The sequence below is a fragment of the Mauremys reevesii genome, linkage group 16 (assembly GCF_016161935.1).
Source record: "Mauremys reevesii isolate NIE-2019 linkage group 16, ASM1616193v1, whole genome shotgun sequence".
Taxonomy (NCBI): domain Eukaryota; kingdom Metazoa; phylum Chordata; order Testudines; family Geoemydidae; genus Mauremys; species Mauremys reevesii.
Genome location: NC_052638.1, coordinates 35,537,655 through 35,564,238, shown reverse-complemented (window position 1 = coordinate 35,564,238; position 26,584 = coordinate 35,537,655). Strand labels below are relative to the sequence as shown.

At 39.7% G+C, this 26,584-nt stretch overlaps 1 protein-coding gene across 12 annotated transcripts in view; it reads right to left on the bottom strand.

The window, feature by feature from the left end:
- CDH13 (cadherin 13) overlaps nucleotides 1-26,584 on the bottom strand; it is a 748,254-nt gene that overhangs the window by 25,566 nt on the left and 696,104 nt on the right. For 11 of the 12 annotated variants that reach the window (XM_039502842.1, XM_039502836.1, XM_039502840.1 and 8 more), the window contains 2 exons: nucleotides 18,945-19,087; nucleotides 2,787-3,020 (listed from right to left, as the gene is read on the bottom strand). In XM_039502842.1, the coding sequence (XP_039358776.1) occupies nucleotides 2,787-3,020; nucleotides 18,945-19,087 (377 nt within the window). Of the gene's footprint in view, nucleotides 1-2,786; nucleotides 3,021-14,940; nucleotides 15,228-18,944; nucleotides 19,088-26,584 lie in introns of those variants that run through there. The other variant, XM_039502844.1, reaches the window with a different exon arrangement.

Below are 26,584 nucleotides of genomic sequence, written 5' to 3'. Positions count from 1 at the left end.
CCACATGAAAATCTAGGGGGACATGAGAGCCCTCTACATAACTAGGCTGGGAGGATTTGTTGGTAAATGTCCATTTCACAAACCCACAAAAAACAATTTCCATCAATAATAATCAAAATTCACAGATAGGCACAGTAAGAAAGTGCTTCTTGAGAATTTATGAGTTTAATATAAGGATATTTACTTTGTACATTTTGACATGTAATATGTTTTAACTATTATAAAAAGCTTTATTAACTTTTCTAATCTCAACATCTACTGTCATTAAATAACCGTCGTCTGACTCCCTCCTCCCCTTAATTTTGTGCAACTGTGAAAATGTAAATTGATAAAAGTAAAAAAAAAGTGCTTAAAATTAAACGTGATATTATCAGTCAAAATTCTAAAAAAAATAGAAATGGATTACTTCCAAGCCTATATATAACTGATTACAAAATGGTATTCAATCAACAACTTGGCCATAGGAATTCTTCCTCTTTGGCATGAGTGTATTTTCCCCCGGCTCCTTCTGCAATCCCATTACCAAAAAAAAAAAAAATTTAAAGAGTTTTTTTAGTTTAAAACTATGATTTTTCCAACTGAAGCCAGTCAACTGGCAAATTCCAATGGAAACATACCAATTAAGGGGTAGATTGTGGCTGACCCACAGTGAGAGGGGAAAGGGGAAGACAGATGTGGAGCTGTTGTAACTTATCAATACTCTATGTGACCTGGTTTGTGGCACAGTTACCGTATAGCTATAACAACGAGGAGTACTTGTGGCACTTTAAAGACTAACAAATTTATTAGGGCATAAGCTTTCATGGGCTAAAACCAACTTCATCAGATGCATGGAGTGGAAAATACAGTAGGAAGATATATATACATCGTACATGAAAAGATGGGGGTTGCCTTACCAATTCTAACGAGACAATTCAATTCAATTCTATTATCAACAGGAGGAAAAATCACTTTTGTAATGGTAATCAGGATGGCCTATTTCAAACAGTTGACAAGAAAGTGTGAACAACAGTAGGGGGAAATTAGCATGGGGAAATTAGTTTTTAGTTTTTGTAATGACCCATCTACTCCCAGTCTTTATTCAGGCCTAATTTGATGGTGTCCAGTTTGCAAATTAATGCCAGTTCTGCAGTTTCTCATTGGAGTCTGTTTTTGAAGTTTTTTTGTTGAAGAATTGCCACTTTTAAGTCTGTTATTGAGTGTCCAGGTTTTTGAATGTTGTAATTCTTGACATCTGATTTGTGTCCATTTATTCTTTTGCATAGAGACTGTCCATTTTGGCCAATGTACATAGCAGAGGGGCATTGCTGGCACCCAATGGCATATATCACATTGGTAGATGTGCAGGCTGATGATGGTGTGGCTGATGTGGTTAGGTCCTATGATGGTGTCCCTTGAATAGATATGTGGATAGAGTTGGCAACGGGATTTGTTGCAGGGATAGGTTCGTGGGTTAGTGTTTTTGTTGTGTGGTGTATAGTTGCTGGGGAGTATTTGCTTCAGGTTGGGGGGCTGTCTGTAAGCAAGGACTGGCCTGTCTCCCAAGGTCTGTGAGAGTGAGGGGTTGTTAGTCTCTAAGGTGCCACAAGTACTCCTCATTGTTTTTGCTGATACAGACTAACATGGCTACCACTCTGAAACCTGTATGGCTATATTGAATCATTGTGATGTTTCCTGTAAGCATATGTTGGTTTAGTTTAAGAGCAAGGCTGTTGGGAAGTAAGCAGAAAGACCACACAATGGCTCCAGATAAGCAACCTTCTAATAAACACATCAGCAGGCATGAAGAGACAACGACTGAACTATTAGTTGTGAAGATACTGGTTCCAGGCTCCAGCCAAGTTACAGGACTTGTTTTGCCAGTGCTGGCAGCCAATAGTACAAAAGGATTTTAAAAGGCAGTTGAGAGGTGGGGGCAGTTGTCAGGGAACTGTTCCTGGAGAACAGACAGCCACAGACAACCCGCATGGAGATCTGAAGAAGGTAGGCCTTCTTCCAGGGGGATGGTAAGCCTTGGGGAAGATAGACATACATGTAGACCTCTTATTGTTTTAAAATCTTTTTCTCGTACGTTACACTTTATTCCAGCTATATTAACCACTGGCCACAGGCTCCCAAAGGGCAGAATCATAGGTATCCAAGCTGGTTGGGACCTGCTGGAGGTAAGCCCGAGACTTGGTGTAAGAATGGGAGAATTGCGGGATTCCACCCCCTGGAAAGATAAGGGCACAACGCCTAACACCTGCTGAGCTTCATTCAGAAAGGCCAGAGAAGGGGTCAGAGGAGCTGCTAGTCTGTAACCATGAAGGCCTACAGGGAGGTCCATGGGGGGATTCCCTCACCTTACTTAACTGGTTTGCTAAAAAGGGGCTATGGGGAAGTAGAGAGTAGGCAGGTCCATGGCTCTGTACATCCTAGGCAGTGGCCATTGGAGTTGCCCACTGGTATGTGAGGGAGTGTGCTGAAACCTCTTATGGTGTACTGACCCCAAGGCAATTGGGCTCAGGGTGGGAATGGGCAGGAGGGAAAAAGAATGGCCCCACACCACCCATCACAGTGGGTTGTGCATTAAGAGTCACTGTAGTTTGTCATTCAGTTCAATGGGCTTTGGATCAGGCCTTAAAGACACAATCTACTCATAAGTGATCTGTTCTAATCATCCAAAGCACAGAAGAGTACATGTGTGAAAGCACGCCTATCACATTACTTTGCTCCTTGATCTCAGAGAGCACTTATAGGAAGGCTGAAAGAATAAAGGTATAAGAAAAATAAATTAAAAGACTTACTGTTGATCTTGGTGATTTTCCACACTTTATCTGGGCCAGACTGTTTACTCAGTTCAAACTTGAATGGATCCGTGTTAGGGTGAAGGTCCTTATCTGATGCCCCCAAGACCACTACCCTGAGATCTTTTGCATCATCACAGACTTTTGCCAATGTTGGATAAATGGCGGGGGCATTGTCATTGACATCTTCCAGAGTTATCTGTAAAGTTCCCGTGCCGGTTGCAGGAGGGTTGCCTATGTGACAAATAAGCAAGTATTTATAAGCTTGAGCTTTCATAATACATGCTCATCTCTAACAGGCACACCTGAATGCTCACAAAAGGAGATCAGCATCACTGACATAGTTCCCACTGCTGACCATCATAGGTTGACCTTTGCCATTTTTTTAAACTCAAGGGTTCCTTTCGCAAAGTTTTGATTTAGACCCTATATTTTCCAAAATCCAGTAAATATGATTTCAACAGTAAGGAGAGTAGACCTAAGCAAACCTCTGTTCAGGACGACTCTGTGAGGTAGAAAATGAGGCCGAAATTATATTAGAGTCCAAGTCTAAGTCTAGGGAGCAACTTGCTGTACACAAACACACAATAAGAGATAGTTCCTGCCCCAAAGGCTCTAAATAAACACAACAATCAAAGAGTGAGAGGAGAAATGGAGTCACGGAAAAGTAATCTGCCCAAGGTCACACATTAGGTCAGTGGCCAAGGTGGGAATAGCACCAAGGTCTCCTGAAACCCTTGTCACTGGATGACTTTAGTTAATTTAGTGGAGATTAAATCTGCCAGATTGAGAGTTTGGGAGAATGAGCTCTTTTATTTATCCAGAGATGTACAGAATGAGCAATGGCAGCTCAGACTTCCACAAATTATCTGCATGAGCCTTGACCTAGAGGAATCAACTTGAGGGGTGAGAGTATTGTTTTTCAACATAACACCAGTATTAGCCTCTATTCTGTGACCGATGGACCTATGGTGATGGAAGCGTTTGCAATGTAGACATCTGCCCACAGGGATAAGGACTGAGCCCACCACCTCATTTTACAGAGGTCAATGAATAGCTGACAGATGGTAATACATTTCAGTCACTACTGATTGTGTGCCAAGGCTGAACTAGTGACTTACTGTCCTGGTTAAAAGTTCAGTATCTCCATACCAACCCCTTTGCCATCCAGTTCTCCATGATAGCTGGTCACAAAGGTTTTTAAAGGTGCATCTCTTCTTTCATAGGCTGTTATACCTAATAATAATTTCCCCATATAAATGAAACACTTCTTGAGATCCAGGTTTTCTTATTCATATCAGAGATCTACCATCCCCTTAGTATAAAAAATCTGAGATTCCTAACCTCCAGTCATCTCAGAACCCTCTGGATATAAAAAGGAAGCCAGGGGGTATGTTTAGCCTCTGAACAGCTAGTGTGGTTCAGCAGGAAAAGTGGTACTCTAATGTATAATTAATCTGCATACAATAGCTCAATCAACTTGGGAATCACTGATAGATTGTGACACTGCATTCTAAGGAAGAAAGTATTCACCCCATGGTCTGGATCTGACAGAATTGTAACTGTAACATAATGTGATTAGTCGTTATAATGACAAATGTTACTAATAATGACACTTCATCTGTTTCAGACACATAAATGCATAACAAAGGCAGAATTTTCATAGTTCCCTTAGGTTTCTTTTCCTCACTCTTTTGTCATGACGAGGGTTAGGGTTGAGTTCTTTTTAATGAAAAAGAAATTATTTTTCACTTTTTATTGGACTAATTGAATTTGCAGAAATATTCCAATACATTTTTTGTTCTTGATATATTATTAAGTGAAGTCATATGGCAGAATGGATGAAAAGAGATTTGAGTATTTGAAATATGATCATAAAAGTCAGGCTTTCATGCACTTAATTAAACTGCTGTCTTTAATTTTGAATGCATTATTTCCACACTGGACTGATAATGTCTTATGCATTGCCCTGCTTATCTTCCTCTGAAGTCAGTAATATTAAAATCTTTCTTTTGAAATTAAGAACCCAACGGCATTATGACTATACTGTTAATTGTTGAATGCAGATATGGCTACATTTGCTCTGCTTAGCTAGTTCTTCACTATCTTCCCATGGCTTATGGACCAGTCAACAATACACACACAAAGAGAAAAAGAAAATTGCTTCTGTCCATTTCAATGATTTATTCTCAGACTGTTTTACTTATAACTACTGCGACAAAATGTTTTGCTGATTTATAAAGACTTTCGAAAGAAGAATAGGCAAATGTCAAGGTCATAAATTGAAGCTTGTTAACAAGCGTGCCATAAAAATGCAACAAAAAGTAAGTCAAAGTAAAATGGCTATAACACATCCATTGGGAATAAACAGCTTTTATAAATTTGACACTATTATGCCCTGGAAATAAGAACCATTCAAAACCCCATGATCTGTATTTGGCAATGAGTTTGAACTAAAAGTCTCTCACTAGCATATTTTAATTCTAAAATAAGCTTTCCCTCAATCTGCATTGTAAAATTTTGTAGCTAGAGGAAGAATTAATGCACAAAAGAGATTATAAAGGGCCAGTCCTACAAACCCTGGGGCAAGATTTGAAAAGAAGCTCAGCTTCCATTTAGGCACCTAAGTGAAGTAGCCTGTCCCACTGGGTGCTGAAAGCTTTGAACCTATAGGTTCAAAAAAGGGGATAGAGAATAAGACTGAGAATATATTATTGCCCTTATATAAATCCATGGTACGCCCACATCTCGAATACTGTGTACAGATGTGGTCTCCTCACCTCAAAAAAGATATTCTAGCACTAGAAAAGGTTCAGAAAAGAGCAACTAAAATGATTAGGGGTTTAGAGAGGGTCCCATATGAGGAAAGATTAAAGAGGCAGTTTGGAAAAGAGGAGACTAAGGGGGGACATGATAGAGGTATATAAAATCATGAGTGATGTTGAGAAAGTGGATAAGGAAAAGTTATTTACTTATTCCCATAATACAAGAACTAGGGGTCACCAAATGAAATTAATAGGCAGCAGGTTTAAAACAAATAAAAGGAAGTTCTTCTTCACGCAGCGCACAGTCAACTTGTGGAACTCCTTACCTGAGGAGGTTGTGAAGGCTAGGACTATAACAATGTTTAAAAGGGGACTGGATAAATTCATGGTGGCTAAGTCCATAAATGGCTATTAGCCAGGATGGGTAAGAATGGTGTCTCTAGCCTCTGTTCGTCAGAGGATGGAGATGGATGGCAGGAGAGAGATCACTTGATCATTGCCTGTTAGGTTCACTCCCTCAGAGGCACCTGGCATTGGCCACTGTCGGTAGACAGATACTGGGCTAGATGGACCTTTGGTCTGACCCGGTACGGCCTTTCTTATGTTCTTATGTTATGTTCTTAGGTGTTTGATTGGGAGCTGTTGGCTACGGAGATTTTTTGACAACCCTGTTCTGAATTACACAAGCTATATAACTGAAGGTAGTGGCACTATTCCATAAGTAATGGCTACTAGTGTGTGTAAAAGTTTGTGGATCGGGCTACAAAAGTTAGTTTAATTGTATATGAAAGTGAAGAGAATAGCTATCAGATAGGAACATTACTAATTAAGGCCAAATCCTGAAGCCCTCATGAGTAATCTTCAATGAGACTAAAGATTATCCAAATTGAGTTAGGTTCATGTGACTGGACCCTTCATCAGTAATAATATAAAGGTTCAGGAGAATATCAGATCATGCAGCAATGGGAAGTGGATGATGGACATTAGAAGCTGTAATGTCTTCATATCCTAACATTAGTTCACATCAGAAGGTTCTGGTCTCTGGTTCTCATGCAGAAATGCAATGCTGCTGCGTCTGGGCTTCCAACATGGCAGGGCTATGCTCAGATCAGTGAGAGCAGATTTTTGTTTGAAATTTCATAAAAATTAATAAACACATTTCTATTCCGATTTGGATTCTGTTATCCTCGCACTTATTTACTTTAAAACAACAACAACAAAGCCTAAGTCTGGGACCTAAACACAGTATATGGGATTTTCAAAAGTGCTTAAGACAGTTAGAAGCCCATCTCCCACTTAAAGTCAATGAGAGTTACGTACCTAATTCCCCAAGGAATTCTAGCTCAGACCCTCGAAGATATTTAGACGTCTTTGAGGATCTATGACCCCAATGTCTGTATGAGAGCTTTGGTTGATTTATGGTTCTATATACTAAGTGTAATGGCTGCCATTACTAGCAGGTTACATAAGCATGTGAAATTCTCTCTCTTATAATTTCAACTTCAAACCTTGTGACATTGACTGAGTTCATTTTGAATTCTGGGGTTTGTTTCAAGCAGAGACTAAAAGGAACCCCAAGGAACATACTACTGTGTGTCTATGCTAAGCCTGTAGTTTTTAGGTCTCTGAAAGTGTTTGCACCAATGGCTGGAGGTGGACCAACCCCTGCAGGTCTGACTGAACCTATAAAGACTTGATTGCATGAAGTCTTTCCCATTAAAATTTTCCACTATTGCTAGCACTAGTTGAGGTCCACTTGTAGCAACAGGGGGAGAACTGGTTTAGGCAAAGTGCTATTGACTTTTAAATTTCCATGATGTCTAGACCTGATAAGAGTAGGGCTGGACAACATGGTGGTCAAAAAGCCTATAGCCACCTGCACTCCTGCCTACCACAGAATTGCCAACCTTGCTCTTAGCAATGAACCAGAGCCAATGGTTCACTGATGGAGCATTTTCAACCAAAAGGAAAATACTTCACAATACTTTACTCTCTTCCTTCCAGGTATCCTTCCCCATCATTTGATAAGCCCTGGGACAAGCCCAAGGCAGCTGAGGGCTACAGAGAAATTTTCCAGATGAGTATGTCTGCCAAAGTTTCACAAGCATATCCAGAGCTTTGTGAACAAACAACTTTGAAATATGAACTTAAGGCAAAGTTGTAATAAGCGCGAAGTTCAACATGCATCTCTTATAGGCTGGGCTCTCTGGCTCTGCCAGTGGCTTGCTGTATGACTTTGGGTAAATCACGTGACTCAATTTTCCCCATCTGAAAAATGAGGATAATAGCACGCACTCATCCTTTTAAAGTCCATTAAAATATACATGTGAAAAGTACTCAGTAATTTTATTAATCATTACTGTCTTCCTATAATGTTGTGCTGTATGGGCATTGGGCCAGATCCCAGGTGGTGTAACCATCAGTGGGACTGATATACAGGATATGGCCCAGAGAGTCTATGTTAGACAATAGTATTGGGAATTAAAAGTGGAAATATTTAAAAAATTAAATAAAAGGGAAATATGTATATTTATCAATACTTGATTTCACATAAGAGGAGCAAGTTGTGCAGTGAAGACATTGGTACTGTACAATGCAAAAGGTATTTGACCATGTTACCATAGGCTTTGAATGTTAGATGCACCTGTAAATAATATAAGTTGTTTAGTGGGACAGCTGAGGAACAAAGAACAGATAAGCAAGACATAACCAATTAACAAGGAAAATACCAGACACAAATCAGAAAACGTTAAGACTGGGAGACAAGTTCATCAGTGAGATTGCATATTTTTGCTTAGATATAAAAACTTGTGACATCAAAGCACCAAATATATCAAATCTTCATTATTAGAGACATACATTTGATAGTGTACATTTTTGTCATAAGTATGGAACATTTATACAAGTCCCTTCAGAAACAATTTCTTAACAGTGACAATTAGGAAAAAAAAGAACTTTATTGCTGAATTATATTTCAAGCCCATCTCAGACCTAGTGCTCTGGAACTGCTTATCAAATTCCCAAAGAAGAAACTTCAGCCACTTTGGACGATCTGACTATTATATAGATCTCGAAGCCATAGTGTTGCTTGAAGCCAGAACCATATCAGGAACAACAGAGCAGAAACTGTCTCACATCACACTGACAATACTAAAGGTAGAAAGACTTGTGAAGTTATTTCTTTTGATTGTATTATGTTTACAGGCCTATCAAGTGAATCCATTAGCTATGTCCTTTTGTGCCACCATGCAGAAATTACAAAACCATTTAATTCTTAGGACAAAATTCTCTCCTCCCATTGCAATCAGTGAGAGCTATTAACACACATCTGAGGGCAGAATTTGGCGTTTAAACACAGATTTTCTCTCAAGCCAACAGTCTGAAAACTCAGCCACTCATTTAAGTTTCACCAACAATGATTTCTTTCTCAGAAATTAGAGTATTGCTATCACTTCCTTTAAAAAGTCTTTTTTACCCACAATTTGCTTTAGGCTATCACACAAAACCCAATTCTGGACTCTGTTACACTAGTTTAATGCTGCTATAATTCTACTGAAGTCAAAAGTTGTACTGATGTAAAACCAGACTGTAGAATCAAACCCCCAGTGTTTGTTCACTTATAATAGTAAGAAATAACATTGTTCACATGTAAGCAGTAAAAACGGTTGCGATTTTGGAGTCGATAATTCTTGGCACAACTAATTTTCCATCACCCTGTCATGAAAAAGTTACTGAAAGCTGAAGTATACCTCTTTAAACATCTATGGACAAGATTCTTATCTCAGTTATATCAGAGTAACTTAAGGCAGTAGGGCTATTTGGATTTACACCCACGTAACTAAGAGTACAATATGAGCCTGAGTTGGGCTCTTTGACTTTGGGCTTCGACTTGGACTTTTCACCAACTCACTTGTGTATTCTCAGCTTCAGCTTTGCCTCAGACGGCTATGCAAGGACTTACAAGCAACACAATATAAGCTCACTGGATTGCTTTAATATATTCCTCTTGTTGCACTTAATATTTTCAAGATGGGAAGAGAAGAGAAGAATGAAAGGAACACTTCAAAAGTCCCAGAAGTGTTCGGAATGAGCTATGCAGTCATATGGTGTAACCCTTGGATGGACTAAGTAGCACATTTTCTCTGGAAATAGGATGCTGCAAATTCAATTTTTGAAAAAAACAACATTTGGAAACCTGCCATAGGACTAAATGACTTTGAAAGTTTAAGGCAAATGTTCTAACTTTCCTCTTGTTGCAAAAATCTTTAACTGCCTCTCTCTCATCAATATTCAGCTAAACCTCGCACGATACGAACAAGAAATTCTCTGCAAGCTGTTTCTCTAAACAGGAAATGTGTGCATGTCCGGTGTTTTGGCACTGATCTACCTGACCTGCAGGCACAAACCCAGTTCACAGGCAAATTCTGTTATTGTCATATGCGGGTTCATGTCTACAAATAACCCACTGAAGTCAAGAGGACTTTCTGAGAAGCAACTCTTCACAAATAAAGGTATTGAATCTGGCCACATTGGAAAATCTGGCCCATAAATGCAATCCTCTGTCATTTTGCAAAGAATAGCTCCCAAGATTTCAATGAACAATAATTCATTTCTATTTTTTTTTGTTACATTTCTCTGGTACACAGATATCTTCTTTCATGATATATGGAAATAAACAGCCCATAAAAGTTATAATCCTTTATTCATTCCAATATTCTATGCAGATCATATTTTGAGTAATTATATTTCAAAAGAGCAAAGCTCTGTCAGCATATCAAATTGCTACTGACATATGCATCCGTCTTAAATACTGTTTTCAGCAATTTAATTTCTTTTTCTAATCACCAGTCCATGGTGACAAATTTAAACAATATTTTCTGTGCAATTTATATTTTATTGAAATTTAAAATGGCAAGAAAAGGATGAGTATTCAATTTATTTTTCCTTCTCAATTAATACAGCAATTAAGATAAGAGGTGTAAAACTGGCTTAATTGGGTTGCCATAGCAACTAATAGTCTTATTTCTTTCAAAATAGCATGTTTTAGGTGGAATCAATCGGTGGTAATTTAATTATATACATCATGAAGCAAGAAGACAGGTTAAGATACATGTAAAGAGAAATTCTGATTGCAAATTGTTATGCATCTCTTTGTTACTCCAGTTTTTCGTCTCTTCTGGTTGTTGTCTGTTTCTGTTCATCATCAGACAACACTAAATAATAATTTTTCTTTTTAATGAATGGAAATGTTGCCCCCCTGTATGTATTTTAACTGGGGTTCAACACTGAAAAAGTTGTAATTAGAACCTTGTCATTTCTTATTCATTTTAGTTTGGAATGGTCAATGGAGAAATTGAAACTGTGCCATTCAGCTGACCTGTATATACATAGAATCATAGAAATGTAGGTCTGGAAGGGACATCAAAAGGTCATCAACTTCAGTCTCCTGCATTGAGGCAGGACCTAGATCATCTCTGACAGATGTTTGTCCAACCTGCTCTTATAAACCTCCATTGATGTAGATTTCACAACCTCTCTTGGAAGCCTATTCAAGAGTTTAACTAACCTTATAATTAGAAAGTTTTTCCTCATATCTAACTTAAATCTCCCTCGCTGCAGATTACTTCTTGTCCTAATTTCAGTAGATATAGAGAACAATTGATCACCATCTGCTTTATAATAGCCCTTAACAGATTTGAAGACTTATCAGGTCCACCCTCAGTTTTCTTTTCTCAAGAGAACACATGCCCAGTTTTTTTTAACCTTTCCTCACAGGTCAGGGTTTCTAAACCGTTCATCATTTTTGCTGCTCTTCTGTAGACTCTCCCCAATTTGTCCATATCTTGCCTAAAGTGTGGCGCCCAGAATTGGACGCAGTACTCCAGTTGATGCCCTATCGGTGCCAAGTCGAGTGGGACAATTACCTCATGTGTTTTACATCTGACACTCTTGTTAACACACCACAAAATTATTAGCCATTTTCACAACTGCATCACGTTATTGACTCATATTCGATTTGCAATCCACTAGAGCCCCTAGAACTCTTTCAGCAGCACTATCATCTAGCCATTTATTCACTGCTTTGTAGCGGTGCATTTGATTTTTCCTTCCTAAGCGTAGTACTTTGCACTTTGTACTGAATTTCATCTTGCTGATTTCAGACCTATTCTCCAATTTGTTAAGGTCATTTTGAATTCTAATCCTGTCCTCCAAAGTGCTTGCAATCCATCCAAGCATATTTTCCACTCCATTATCCAAGTCATTAATGAAGATATTGAATAGTACTGGACCCAAGACTGACCTCTGCGGGAACCCACTTAGATACACCCTCTCAGTATGACAGTGAACTATTGATACTCTGAGTACAGTCTTTCAACCAGCTGTGCACCCACCTTACAGTAGTTTCATCCAGACCACATTTCCCTTGTTTTCTTATGAGAATGTCACGTGGGACTGCATCACAAGTCTTAATAAAATCAAGGAATATTTTGTTTTGTTTCCCCCCTATCCACTAGGCCAGTAATCCTGTCAAAGAAGAAAATTAGGTTTGCTTGGAATGATTTACTTTTGACAAATTGCAGGCTATTCTTTATAACCCTATTATTCTCTACAAACTGATTGTTCAATAATTTGTTCCAGTATCTTCCCAGGTATCAAATAATTCCCTGCTATAATTCCCTGGGTCCTCTTTTTCCCCCTTTTTAAAGATAGATATTATATTTGCCCTTCTCCAGTCTCCTGGGACCTCATCAATCCTCCATGAGTTCTCAAAGATAATTGCTAATGGTTCTGAGATTGCTTCAACTAATTCCTTAAGTACCCAAAGATGAATTTTATCAGGCCCTTCCATACTTCTACATTATCTAAATATCCTTTAACCTGTTCTTTCCCCATTGTGTCTTGTATTCCTGCCCCTTTGTTATTAATATTAAATTGTGTTGAATATTTGGTCACATTAACCTTTTAAGTGAAGACTGAAGGAAATAGGCATTAAACCTCAGCCATCTTGATGTCATCAGTTATTAGCTCTCCTTCCCCAGTAATTAGAGGACCCACATTTTCTTTGCCTTTCTCTTCTCTTAATATATTTCTAGAACCACTTAATATTGCCCTTCATGTCCCTGGCTAGATGCAACTCACTTTATGTCTTAGCCTTTCTGATTTTGTCCCACCATGCTTGTCTTACACTTTTGAACTCCTCCTTAGTAGTTCATCCATGCTTCTACTTTTTGTATGATTCCTTTTTGATTTTGAGGCCATTAAAGAGCTCCTGATGCAGCCACATTGGCTACTTACTATTCTTCCTGGCTTGCCTTCACATCGGGATAGTTTGCAATTGTGCCTTTAATATTGTGGCTTTGAGAAAGTCAACTTTCCTGAACTCCCTTTTCCCTTAAATGTTCTTCCTATAAGACTTTACCTCTACCAGTTCTCTGAGTTTGCTGAAATGTGCATTTTGGAAGTCCATTTTCCATATTTCTTCTGCTTTTATGGCTTCCTTTCCTTAGAATCATGAAATCTATCATTTCATGGTAACTTTCACCCAAATTGCCTTCCACCTTCTGATTTTCTACCAATTCCTCTGTCTTGGTCAGAATCAAGTAAGCCCTGGTTACTTCCTCCACCTTCTGAAATGAACAGTTGTCCCCAACAATTCCAAGAACTTACTGGATATTTTGTGTTTTGCCATATTATTTTTCCAATAGATGTCTATGTAGTTAAAGCTCCTTGTTACTTCTATTTCTCTTGTTTTGGATATTTCTGTTATTTGTTCTAGAAATGCCTCATCCACCTCCTCTTCCTGATTTTGTGTTCTATAGTAGACATTTACCACGACATCATTCCTGGTTTTTTACCTCTTTTATTTTTACCCAGGGACTTTCAACTGGTCTGCCTCTTCAGCTCCTCCTAGATCTCAGAAAGAGTGGATACATTCTTGATGCAACAACTCCTGAACAAGCTGTACATGGCTATACCAATATTCCAGTCATGAGATTTATCCCATTAAGTCTCTATGATGCCAATTAAATAATAATTTAGCATATGTGCTTATAGTCTGAGTTCTTCATGTTTATTCCCCATACTCATTACATGCGTAATTTGTCACAATGTAAATACTGAAATCACTTTGGATTTAGAGACTGTTCTACACAGTCCTACGTGTTCTTTTCCCCTTACCATTGCTTAAGGATATTTGCATAAATACAGGGCAGTTCCAGCTTGTTCCACTGATGCAGGGTCCTCAATGGACCCTATACTAGTTAAGTATTGGTTTAATGTAGCCCATCCCCAATACGCCTCCTTCCATGAGGAGAGAAGGGACAGGAACCGGTACACTTTTCTCTCCAGTGGGGGAATTCTCTGCTGGACATTTGTGAACAGTGTTCATCCCCTTTAGTCCTCCTGAATAGCACCTCATGAGTAATGCCAAGGGGCTGAAGCTTATTACAGAATCAGCTCAAATCAGAAGCGATTACTATCTGAGTTTTGTGAGCCTCATCATGGCACCTACAGCGGACATTCCTGGGTAACAAAAGGGATATTCCACATGATATTATACTGACATATAGTAACTAGAAGCCATATTTTTAAAATAGACAACAAAAATCTCCATACTTGAGAATTCATAGCACAAAATAAAGGAACTTTTTCATTCCACAATCACAGTGATAACTTCCTGCGTGTTTTCTGGGCGGTGAATGGAAATTTCAAAATCCAATGAGAAAAATTGTACTTAGTTTTCAGCATGAGCTAAAATAGCCAGCTGCTCTATTTTCTGGCAATCACCCAGAATACTCCAGTTAATAATAATGTCTTTGGGATGATTATTGAAGGATACAGCAACATATTCAAACAGGGAAATGCTAACATTTTCTTGAAAGGTTGTTCTAGCCCAGTTTTGCAAACCAACTAAGCTTCTTGCCCTTACAAAAATAAATAAATGAAAAATAGTACAGCATCCTACAGTCATGGTGCAAACGACCACATTCTATAATAGTGATACTGCAGTGTTTTGAGTGATTACTGCAGCATTTATTTCAATAAGGGGACATCAGGAAGAAGCCTAAGATGTTTTTCAGGTTTACCTAAAACTGTACATTTCCCACTATCAACCTGCTCTCAGATTAAACACAGTCCACTCCACTTATGTTAACTCTGCTCCATGATCTTTTGCACCAGCATTTAATTTCTCCTTTAATAGACCAGAGTCTCTATGTCCACACAAGCCCTTAATAAAGAGTTCTCAGACTCAAAAGACACGGTCTTGACCTTTACAGAAATCAAGAGTACAAAGAAAATTAGGATGTTCATTCCAAAAAGTGAAATTTCTTCCACATAAAAGGTCATATTTTTTAATCTATAAAATTAAATACTATGATCAACAAATTCATTATTATCTATGTTGTTTCAATAAGTCCTGGCAGAGATCAGAAAGGCTGTTTACAACTGGAAGAAATCATTTCAGACATAACCAAATTTTCCCTTCAGATAAAGTTATAATGTTGAAGAAGAAGATCATCAAGCTATCTGACATAACTATTAATTATTTTTTTCCTGCAGGGAGAATGGCAGCCGTAGCTCCATCTACTAATGTCCTGTTGTTAAGAGCATCTTTGTGGTGGGCTGAAGAGAAGTGATGCAGACGGAGGTGTGGCTGACCGGTTTATGCCCAGAACTGCCAATGAGAAATTTCTGAGTTATATTCCCAGTTTGCGACACACACTATTCTACAGATTGGGATAAGAGCCCTTGTACTAGTCATTTGTATGGTCAAATGACCTCAATCTAGTACCCACTGGATTCAATGGGAAATTTTCTATTAACTTCAATGGGCACTGCTAAGAGCGGGCAAAACAAAACAAACCTATCTCTGTGGATTTGATTCCTGTCATTGTGAATTTGATTCCCATTTCACCCCACCTTCTTATCCATAATTTACACAACAGATAGTGAAAGAACATGCTGGAATAACTGTAACACATTCTGTAGCTAAATATATCCCAGGCACTGTGGCTAGCAATGGGAACATTTAGGCTTCTCATCCCTTTACTGTATGACTAACTCTGACATACAGCATATTAAGGTCAGGCTTGAGGGCTCAAATTCTGGAGTCGAAGCACTACGACTGCCTTCTAATTGAATGCCTTAATTAGTCATTAGTTTTAAATAAGGAAAAAAAACAAACTTGCTAGAGACTGAATAGCTGTAACCCAGGTTTATTAAACTCCAACACTATTAAATACAGAGGAAAAATCTACAGGTGCCTTCCCAAGGCATGTATTCAGTTTCTCAGACTTATTTTTATGAGTTTAAGCTTATGACTTAAGGCAAAGTCTGCAGCAGTTCAAGCTTCCCCAAGTGGCTCAAACTGGACTTGGAGGTGAGAAGATAGTTCAAGTTCCACCCAATGCCTAGTCAAAACCAGAATTAAACAGATGCTACTTTTTAGGCCGTATCAATCACAGAATAAAGAACCCTATGATGTGTTATTAATAGATAGAGAACATGTTTGCATTGGCCAGGACCAAATCCACATTTAACGAAGATCAAATAAATATCTGCTCTCTTTTCCTGGCTAGTGGCCACATGCGATGGCTGGAGAAAAATCCTACAGCGTGTGCCAGAACACAGCCTTGGAATAAAAGGCGCTGTGGTTGAGTGTCTTTTGCCTCCCCTCTCACCTTGTTCCAAGACTCTGGGTCACATGCATAATTTGAACTGGCTGAAATAACACTGTGTTTTCAATTTACCACCCAATCTGTTTGGACTGCTTTTAATCTTCCAAGAACAGCCACTATCACACAGCATTCTAACCTTATTCACTGATTTAAACTAGAATATATTCAGTAAACTGAAAAAATGACCTTTCCCTTTGGAGTTTATGGACACTGCAGCTCTCAAAAAGAACATATGCAGGGTATTTTCATTCGATTTTCATTCAGTTAATTTAACCTTCTTTTAAAGTCCTGGAAGAATTTTATATTTATTTTAGATTATTCTACCACCAAGTTACATATATTATTTAGCTGTACGGAAGGTAATAAACCTTTTCAAACTGGGCATTAGAGTTAACTGGCTAGAAAAAAATCGAGCAGAATCCAGCATGGCTGGTTAGCACGTTTTGGTGACCCATCAGTAGGAGAAGGAGGGGAGTAGGATGTGCCTCACTTTGCTTGGAGGTGTCCAATAATGTCAACGTTGATTGACTACCATGTTAACAGTACCTTAGAACTACTCAGATAGACACATAACAGACTTCCTTAATGATGTGCTGCCATTGAATATGGCTTCCCAAGTTCTTTGTACCAGTCCACGGTGAAACCTGCTCCTCTTGTTTTTCTGAGCAGTGCATAGGTGCCTTTCCCTCTTCTTGTTCATCCATTCTGCCCAATATCTGGCAAAGAATCCTGGCAGCAGTGAGCTGAGATTCTCCGGTCAGAATGCATGTTGTCATGTAGGTATTCAGGTGCTTCATAGCTGAGTGACCTCGCTCTGTACTGAGGTGCCCAATTCCAACTGCCTCCTAGCATCTCTTATTACCTGCACCCATTTGAAAGATGTTACTGATGAAGTTAACTGCAAAAAACAATTGTGCAGCGGCCTGTACAATTCCTTTTGCATACAGCCACGATGCTCAGATACTGTGACATGAGAACCCACATACTTGGAGAACAGGAAAAAAACAATCACTGTGACTGCCTGCATTGGCAGGTGTCTGCACCTGAAAATATTCAAATGTTTTGCTCCCTCATTTCTCTCTGATAATGGTGGGACAATTTCCCCCTGCTCCTGCATACAATTCTAAGCCTCTGCTTCCTGCCTCTTGAGTGTGTCTACAGCTTTGCCCTTGATGCAGACAGCGGCAAAATGAGGACAGACACATGGATGGATTTTTAAGAAGTAGGCTGCAACTGTTATTAAGTTTAAATAGAGGGGAGCAGGTGTCTCCCTCCCTTGCTGAAGGGCTGTTCCCTTTCACTGCTGGCCCCAACAAGCTCCCCTACTGACTGAAAATTAAGCCGTAAGTAATTTGATCCCAGTTTTCCTATTGGCTCAATATAAGATTACAAGGGGTCCCCGGTATCCATCTCCCACTTATCCATCGTTTAGTATCAATAGGGGACTGTGTTCTGATTCGCGTCAGTCCCGATCCACATTTCCGTCGCTTCACCTTTTGCGTGGCTTTTCTTTGGGTGCTTCCCCCGGTGTTCAGGAGGTGCTGGGAGGGTGAGGGAGGAGCAGGAATGGAAGAGGAAGAGGCAGAACTAGGTGGGAAGAGGCGGGGCAGGGTGGAGAGGGGGTGGGAAGAGGTGGGGTGGGTCACTATTTCTTATGGGGAAAAATTCCCCGGTGTCCGTCGTTTCAGTATCCATTCCCCTATTCAAGAGCACAACCCTGACATGTACTGGGGACCTTTCTGATGCTATTATAATTAAGATACATTTTTGAAAAAATGATTAGCCAGCAAACAAAGGTAAAGGGGTAGGTTTAGTGCCATATTTCTTCTATGGAAATTACACTAAGAAAGAAACACAAGTAAATCACTTCTGCAGAGGATTCTTTTTCCTTTTTGCATTGAAGGAGATGATTCCTTTTTCTTGTCAGACCTAGCAAACGTTTCCTGAGCCAAGTCATGTGATTCAAAAAATGTGAAATTACTCTCCTAAAAAGAACATTTTACAATTCATCACCAGGGCTAAAGCAACTGCAGCTGTGGAAAACTGTTAGCATATTAGCGGTTATATTCCATAGAAAGGCTCTCTTTATTTTGTGCCTTCAGCTCTGGAGATTTGCAGGCATGTTCAGGCTTTTCTCTACATTTTTATGTGCTACAAAAGTCATTTGTAGTGAATTTTTGCAACATACTTTAATTTAGATTATGCTCGACAGAAGAAACTTTAATACACATAATATGTAAAAATATTGCATTTTAACAAGGGGTTTTAATTATGTTTTTATTGTCACTGTCATTATGTGTTAAATAGGATAGAATTCACCATATCCAGGATGAGTTTGTTATTGGTGCCTTAGGCTTAATAACAGCTCAAATATTATGAAGAAATTAACTCTGATGAAGATGATTTATTACTACCCAAGTACATTCATCACATGCATTGTTTACTATTAGCAGTGAGGGCTCTGTAGGATTAAATGTCTCCAGCCTAGCCCCCAAAACCTATGCCATTCTGAGTTTGAAGTCTAACTTCCTCCCCGCTCACTTTTTGTCTCTATTTGTCTACAAATATCTTAGATACTTAGGTGCTGATTTAGAAAATTACTTCAGCCTGTGCTTAACTTTATGCATGTGCTTTTTTGAAAAGTGGCCTTCAAGGGGAGAAAAAAAATCAAATGCATTTTCAATCCAGTAATGTTATCAGCAATCATTACTCACCACTGTCAATTGCCTGAAACAGTGCTGTATAGACGTTGTTATGGACATAGAGTGATTCACGATCCAGGACAGCAGTGGTGAAAATGGTACCATTTGTAGGATTAATTTCCAGCCATCCTGCCGGATCCTTGTAAACAGAATATCTAGGCAAAAAGATAAAAGCCATCAATTGGTCACATATCTAAACTTGAACTGATTATGTTATTACAAAAGGAGAGCCCTTTGCACGGACTGCCTTTCTTGGGAGAATCTCTTAAGCACTTTCAAAAACAGTTACTTAAGCCTCACGACACTCCTTTGAAATAGGTGATTATAATTAGACTCATTTTACAGATGGAGAAACAGAAAGAGAGAGGTGAAGGCCAACATTTTCAAACAGAGTTAGGCACCTAAATCAATATTTAAAACACAGGCAACCTGGTTCTCATAGGTGCTGACTGCTTTCTGCTGTCTGAGGACTTTAATACTACTGTCCACCACTGTAGTATCAGACCACCTTCCACATACAACCAATAGCAATAATGAAGCCCAGAGTGAACTTCATCACATCTCTAGCACTGTTCCCTTTTCAGGGTCAGAACTCTGTGGGGGGATAGTGCTTATTTTGTTGTTGTCTTTTTCTTGGGTATTTTGGATGTTATTTTATTGGTTACTAAAGGGTTGGGAATTAGAAGGGAATTAAAAGGGTGTTTTAAATGCCATTCTTATAGTGGAAAGGGTTTTTTGAAGAGCAAGGTTTTGCAGTGTTTCCCAAAGACAGTCAGATGTTGGATCTGCTTGGTCTCCTCAAAATGTTTGTTCCATATCCAGCTCCCCTCCTCCAAGGATGCTTTGTCTTCAGCTCTCACATGCTTCTCTGGGCTTTGTGATCTGCATTGTTCTGCTTCCACAGACTTCAAGCTGCAGGTGATCAGACTGTGAACAATCAGGCCACTTCCATAGTCACTTAAAAATGGATATAAACCGTTGTCTTCTGGGAGCCCTGATACCTACTCCACTACTGTAGACTATGCTTCTTCCTTATCATGATCATTTAGGTCCTGATCCTCGAAAGACTTTGGCCAGTGCTTAACTTTATGCACTATGAGTAGCATAATTGAAGTCAAATTACATGTATAACTCTTTGTAGGATCAGGGCCTAATTCTATATGCAGTTAAATACATTGAAATAATCTAACCATAATGAGTTGAAATAACGGACACAAATTTCCTTTTTAATTAAATATTTTAATGCATCAAGTCTCCAACTGAAGTGCCTATTGCACAATCAATATGCACTTTAGCGAGATGCTTATCTGCTTGAAATGGATTGCTTTATAGGTCATAACAGTCAGCAAGTCTACCGTTGGTATTTTGAATCACTATCAATTGACATGAAGCCTGTTTATTGTTTTATGAGTATCTGTGAAAAACCAGTTTAGAATGGCCTTCATTTAAAAGGTGCACTAGGCAGGTATTGCTGCCAAAAATCACCCACCCATTGAGGGAAGGAAACAAAAGCAGTGGATTGTCAAGAAGAAAATAGTGCCAGAAAAGAAAAAAAATAATGAATTGAGGGTCAGCAACCTAAAGAAGCGAGCACACTGAATGCCAGTTTCGGAAGCTTGCCTTGGTTTCATGTAGCTGAGACAGTCTATTTATTTCAGGTACTTATATGGAAACCATTACCACAACATTTGAGCACCTCACAATCTTTAACGTATTTATTGACACAGTGAAATCCATTCACTTCAACTGACTTTGGACCAGGCAAAAGGCTCAGAATAAATCCTATTAAAGTCAATGGAAAGACCATCATTGACTTTCACAAGAGATGGATCGTGCCCTAAATTCTGTCTTCCCAGCCTCTACAAGTAAAGCCAGATTCTAATCTCATTTACCCCTGGTTAGCTCCATTAGCAACAGGGAAAGTGGTTCTCATTTGCACTGGTGTAAGTGAGATCTGACTCAAACCTTTATTCTGATGGCACAGGAAATGGAGTTTGCTTTTTGATCTCCAGCTCCCAGCCCTACTAAACTGTAGCCTGATCCTACTCCCATTGAAGTCAACACATTTTCACCCTTGGCTTCTCTTGGAGCAGAGTGAGTCCAGTAGGGAAAATGCAAAGAAATGAAAGCAAACTCTAATGAATAGCGAGTGCTACAGTCTATCAAACGTGTATGCACTTCCACTTTAATAACCATTTAAACATTAATCAATAGTTGAGCTTTATCTCCCATAAAAATGAGTTGCTAGAATAGTAACAAGGCTGATAATTATTTCATTGTACTCCTTTGTTTTCTCTTTTATTGTTGTTTTTATAACATTGCAACAAAGGTAGGAACCAAAAAAAAAAAATGGAACCAGGGCAGTCTAAACAATTCCCAGTCTATTGTAAGGCAGCAAATTCTCAATTAACCCTGAAACAATTTAAGGAGATTCAACACTTTTAAAGTAATGAGAATGTAAAATGGATTATATTATCTTCCCTGATTGCTCTACAAAGCGCTGTTGAATGCACAAATAAAAAAAATAAAAATAAAAAAAAAGAATTGTCTAACCCGCGATTTGGCTCAGGATATTGTAAAAGCAGTACTTGGTCTTTCCCACCAGATTTTTACACATTGGTAGAGTATACTGCGGGAGAGTTCAGATGATTGTTCTTTGTTCCTTTTTCAAAATGAGGGATCTACTACCAAAAGGCTTAAAATAGACACTCATTAAGAAAAGCATTATATAAAACCACAAAAACTACGGAATACAAAGACTGACTCCCCCCCCCCTTCTACTGACTTCAAGGGGACCTTCTCGTCATTCAACAGTTTTGAAAATCATGCCATATATTCAGGTACCTAAGTATGGGTTTAGCAGCCTAACTTTAAGCACCGAGTTTTGTAAGTCAGAGGCATGTGTATGTTGACCCCATTTACTCACCTAGATATAAATGTAGGCCCATATTCCGTGCTGTGTCAAAGACCTGATTGCAGCTTGTTCTGGGGCCAGTTCTACATCAGCACTAATGAAACTTAGAACAGCCTTAGTTTGTCCTAATCTGTGCCCCTCCCCCGGCATATTTGTCAATGGGGATCACCAGAGTATAACGCGTTTGGCTGTGCCTCTTCTCCTAGTGACATGCCCCTCTATGCCAAGAGCTGCAGGGAAGTGGGAGAGGAGCCGGCTACACCACCTCTCTTTGCTTGGAAATCCTCAGCTGAGAAGGGCTTCATGGTTTATGGCATCTCTGGAGAGATGTAGCAGGGATACAGCATGGGAGAGAATTTGACTTAATGTGTGTGTGATGGGGTGCCTGCCCCACACTGGTTTCTAAAGGGTTAATAGAGCCTTTGGGACGCTGTGCAGGAGGCAGCCAATCAGAGGGGGGGCTGCAAGGAGTAGCCAATCAGGGCCAGGCTGACCCATATAAGAAAGGCCGCAGAACAGAGAAGCTTCAGTCACTCCCTGGAGCTTGAGGAGGGAGGTGCCCCTGGCTGCCTCACAGGCTGAAGGCAGCAAGCACCCTGGACAGAGAAGTGCTGCAGGCAGAGACCCAGGGAGCTAAAGGCAGGTCCTGGCAGGCTAAAGGGGTCTGCAGGCTGAGGCAAGGGCAAAGAGTGCTGCGGCTGCAGGGAACTGGTGCAGGGAAATCTACCAAGGAATCGGAGGGGGCGCCCCAAGCATTGGCCATCTACAGGGTCCCTGGGCCGAGACCTGGAGTAGAGGGCGGGCCCAGGTTCCCTCCCCACTCCCACTTGCCACTGAGGAAGTGGCTGGACTAAGTGACTGTGACATTCCCCCAGAAGGGGGGGCACGGAGTGCGGCACAGCCAGAGGGCAGTGTCATGAAGAGGATGCCACACTCCTAGGAGAGACGTGGGTCCTGGGAGCAGAAGTGACGGCGGCAAGATGCCACCAGAAGAGGGCGCACTGGCTAGCAGAGCTGATCCCCAAGACATCCAGTAGAGGGCACCATGGTAGTGAGTCCCACCCCGCCACAAGGTGCAATTAGCTTACATGGCTAAAAAAACAAGTTAAAATATTTGAAATGGCTTCATCTTTAAAGTAGTGTGGGTGTATGTATGTGTATTTATACACATATTTTCTGGGAAATATTTTAAGTCTTCCAAAGAACATCTCCTGAGGATGTTTAGCACACATACATAATGTCTGTGGCTGGCAGCCGATTAGTGGGGAAGATCATTATACAGAACAGTGGAGACAATATGGACATGAAAATCTAATCAGTGTCATGACCCTGCACTTGCCACATAAAGAATTTCATAGCTAGCAGTGAAGTAGCCAAGGGGTTACAGAAGAGCAGCCAGGCATCTAGGCACAGACCCAGATACTGCTGCTGGCAAACCATTCCAGAGCTTGGTTGCTGCCAGACACATCCCATGTGAGTCGAGGGGTCTTGGCTTTTATGATTGAACAGAATGAGAAGGAAGGCAAAATGAAGCATATTGAGCATACTGAGCACCACCAGTGACAGAAGAAAGCCGTGCCAAATGAGCACTGAACTAACATATATGTGCCAATTTGATGTTGCAGCTCTTTTGCTATGGTACCTTTGAGATTAGCAATCTAAATAAGCATGCTGAGATATGCCTTTCTCTGTTACAGGAATCTGAAGTTACAGAGGTTACTCAGATTGTATTGCACAAAGACTGTATAACCAACAACATGCAACGGCTGTGAAGACACTGGAACAAGTATTGCAGTCTTGGGTAGCAAAATATCAGTCTGGCTGTGCAAGTCAGCTCTACTCTGACAGCATGTTCCCGAGGAGCTGGGGGATTTAGGCCCTGAAGTCCAGATTTGTAAAGGTATTTAGGTATTGCTGTGTTCAGCATTGCAACACCCATGTGATTTAGGAGCATAAATCATATTTTAAAAGTGATTTAGGCTCTTAGGAGCTTAAATCCCAACTGCCAATGAGATTTGGGCTCCTAAGTGCCTAAATCCCTTTTAAAATATGATTTATGCTCCTAAATCACTCGGGCGTTGCAATGCTGAGAACTGCAATGTTTAAATACCTTTACAAATCTGGGCATGAGCCCACAATGATGGGCTGGAATAGACCTGTGGCATTCTCTAATGCAGAGGAATGACGATCTAGTGCTTAAATCACTGGACTGGGACTCCAAAGATGTGGAGTTCAATTCCTGGCTTTACCACAGATTTCCTGTATGATGTGAGCCATTTCATCTACACTGAGTCTCAGTTTCCAATCTGTAAAATGGGGAGATTAATCTCTACTTTGAAAAGGTGATGCAAGGATAAAATCTATAAATGACTGAGAGACATTCAGATATTACAATGATGAGGGCCACAAATGTTCCTATATAGATAGAATAAGGCAGAGCTAAAGACCCCCTGTTCTTGTAAGTTTCTTCTGAGGTGTCTACAACATTATAAAATAACAATAATGCAAAATGGAAACAATCTAGAAAATCACAAACGAATCGCACAATATTTTAACAATAGCCTTTCATTGTTAGTACAAACTGAATTTGCCCCTGAAAGTATAGGGGCAGAAGGGCATGTGCATTCATCCAATTAGGTAACAGAACACATCCATGACACTTATGTAAGCAATCAGAATCACACTGACGTAGGGTGACCAGATGTCCCAATTTTGGGGTCTTTTTCTTATATAGACTCCTATTACCCCCCATCCCCGTCACGATTTTTCACATTTGCTGTCTGGTGACCCTACACTGAGGGTAAATAATGGAAAAGATGCAGTCACACTGATCTCAGGCCTGAGCAAAGCATTTTGGGTCAGATTTTTAAAGTTAAAGATGCAGATAGGTCCATAGTGGGAGTTTCAGAGGCACCCAAGAGCCCATGGGATTTTTAAACACCTTTGAAATGTGGCCCTTTATAAAAAATAAGACTAAACACAGTTGGGTTAAATTTCTATTACTTTCCAGACATGTGATTACTGGTTCTAAATGTGCCTACCATGGGTAAAAGCCATTTTTGCAATATGTCCAGCCTAACCAGCAGCAAAAAATGTCACAAGGAAGTCTATTCACACACTAGATTTCCACACTACATTTTCTGCCTTTAGGGGTGAAATCTGGCTCACTGAAGTCAATGGCAAAATTACCATTGACTTTAATGGGCCCAGGATTTTACCTTAGAAGTTCACTAAGTGGTCACCTTTTGGGGGGCTTATCCAAACATCTTGCGGCTTCACTCATAGTTAGGTGAAATTCTGAAACAACTGTGTGTGTCCTCATCCCTGCTGGGCCTATATTACATAAAAGGCAGCTTCAGAAATTCTTCTATGAACTTTTCATGAACTGTTCAAGTAAAAGGATTAGTGGGGAATGTAACTCCATATTTTTTGTGCTTAAGAATTCAGCATGAAAAGTTCCTTTTGTCCTTGAATGAAACATCATCTAAACATGGATATTATATGATCTTTGAATCACACCAATATACATTTCATACTATTAGATGAAGTACTCTCAAACAAGAGAGCACAACTGCCTCTGAGAAATGCCTGTAGACATGTAAAAGGGACACGGGTGGTAATTATAGCAGAGAGATATTTGTTCCTCACATTTGAAAAAAATGCAAATGGGTCAAGACAGTGAATACAAGATTAAATGTTTGGGCTGAAATGATAACTAATGTACATTGCGTTTCGTGTGCTTTACCTTTGGGTTGCATAATCTAGAGAAGTGGTTCCCAAACTTTAACAACCTGTGAACCCCTTTCACTAAAATGTCATCTAGCAAACCCTCTCCTAAAAATGAATATTTCCAGGGATTTTCTCCTTTACCTTAGTATAAATTATAAAAGCAGTGATCTTGGAAATATAAAGTTTGTTTTTATGACATGCTTATTTCACACTATATCAATTATTATTTATCATTACAGTATTTTTATTACATTATGAAAACGGCAACTCTCTTCCAAGATCTCACTTTCGTAGCTTGTATCACTTTGAATAAGCCTGTTATAAGACAAGGCTCCTTGTTTCATCAAGGAGTATCAGATGTAAAACAGCATGAAGGTATTTAAGAAACCAACTCAAACAGTTCCTCCTACACAAGCATTCAAGTCTTGAGCAGTCCAGGCAAACAACACACTTTACAACAAAGCTTAGCTGCCTATTTAATTTTAAAAAACAGCAAAATATATCCACCTCCCTTTCCATTTCTTATAAGGAGTCTTGAAGTTTAAATCTCCTCAGTGTGATAGATATGCTTGCTTTGATCTGCTTAGCTCTTGGAAGGCCAGGGGCTCCGGGCTGCTGGCCCCATGCTGCCCAGAGTGCCTAAGGACAGCTCTGTCCGCCATTAGGGATTTTTTTCCCCGAGAACCCCCTGTAACATTTCGCGAAGCCCAGTTTGGGAACCACTGACCTAGAGCTTTTAAAATCGTAAATTGTATGCCATCGTTTTCTCTGCTTCCCACTGTGCCATCGATAGCGTTAGTCTGTGCTGTTTACTGTTGGTAGTAGGTAGTCTTCTATCAGCAGTATAGTAGCCCTCAATGTCCTGCAGCTAGTTCTAGATTTTCTAGAAGGTTCAGAGACAAGCAAATACGATACAAGGAATAATTTGTATGATGCATTTACATGATATTTCTGCCCGCAGAATAACTGTCAATAGATAGTAAGTTAAATTAATTTCTTTGATATCCAA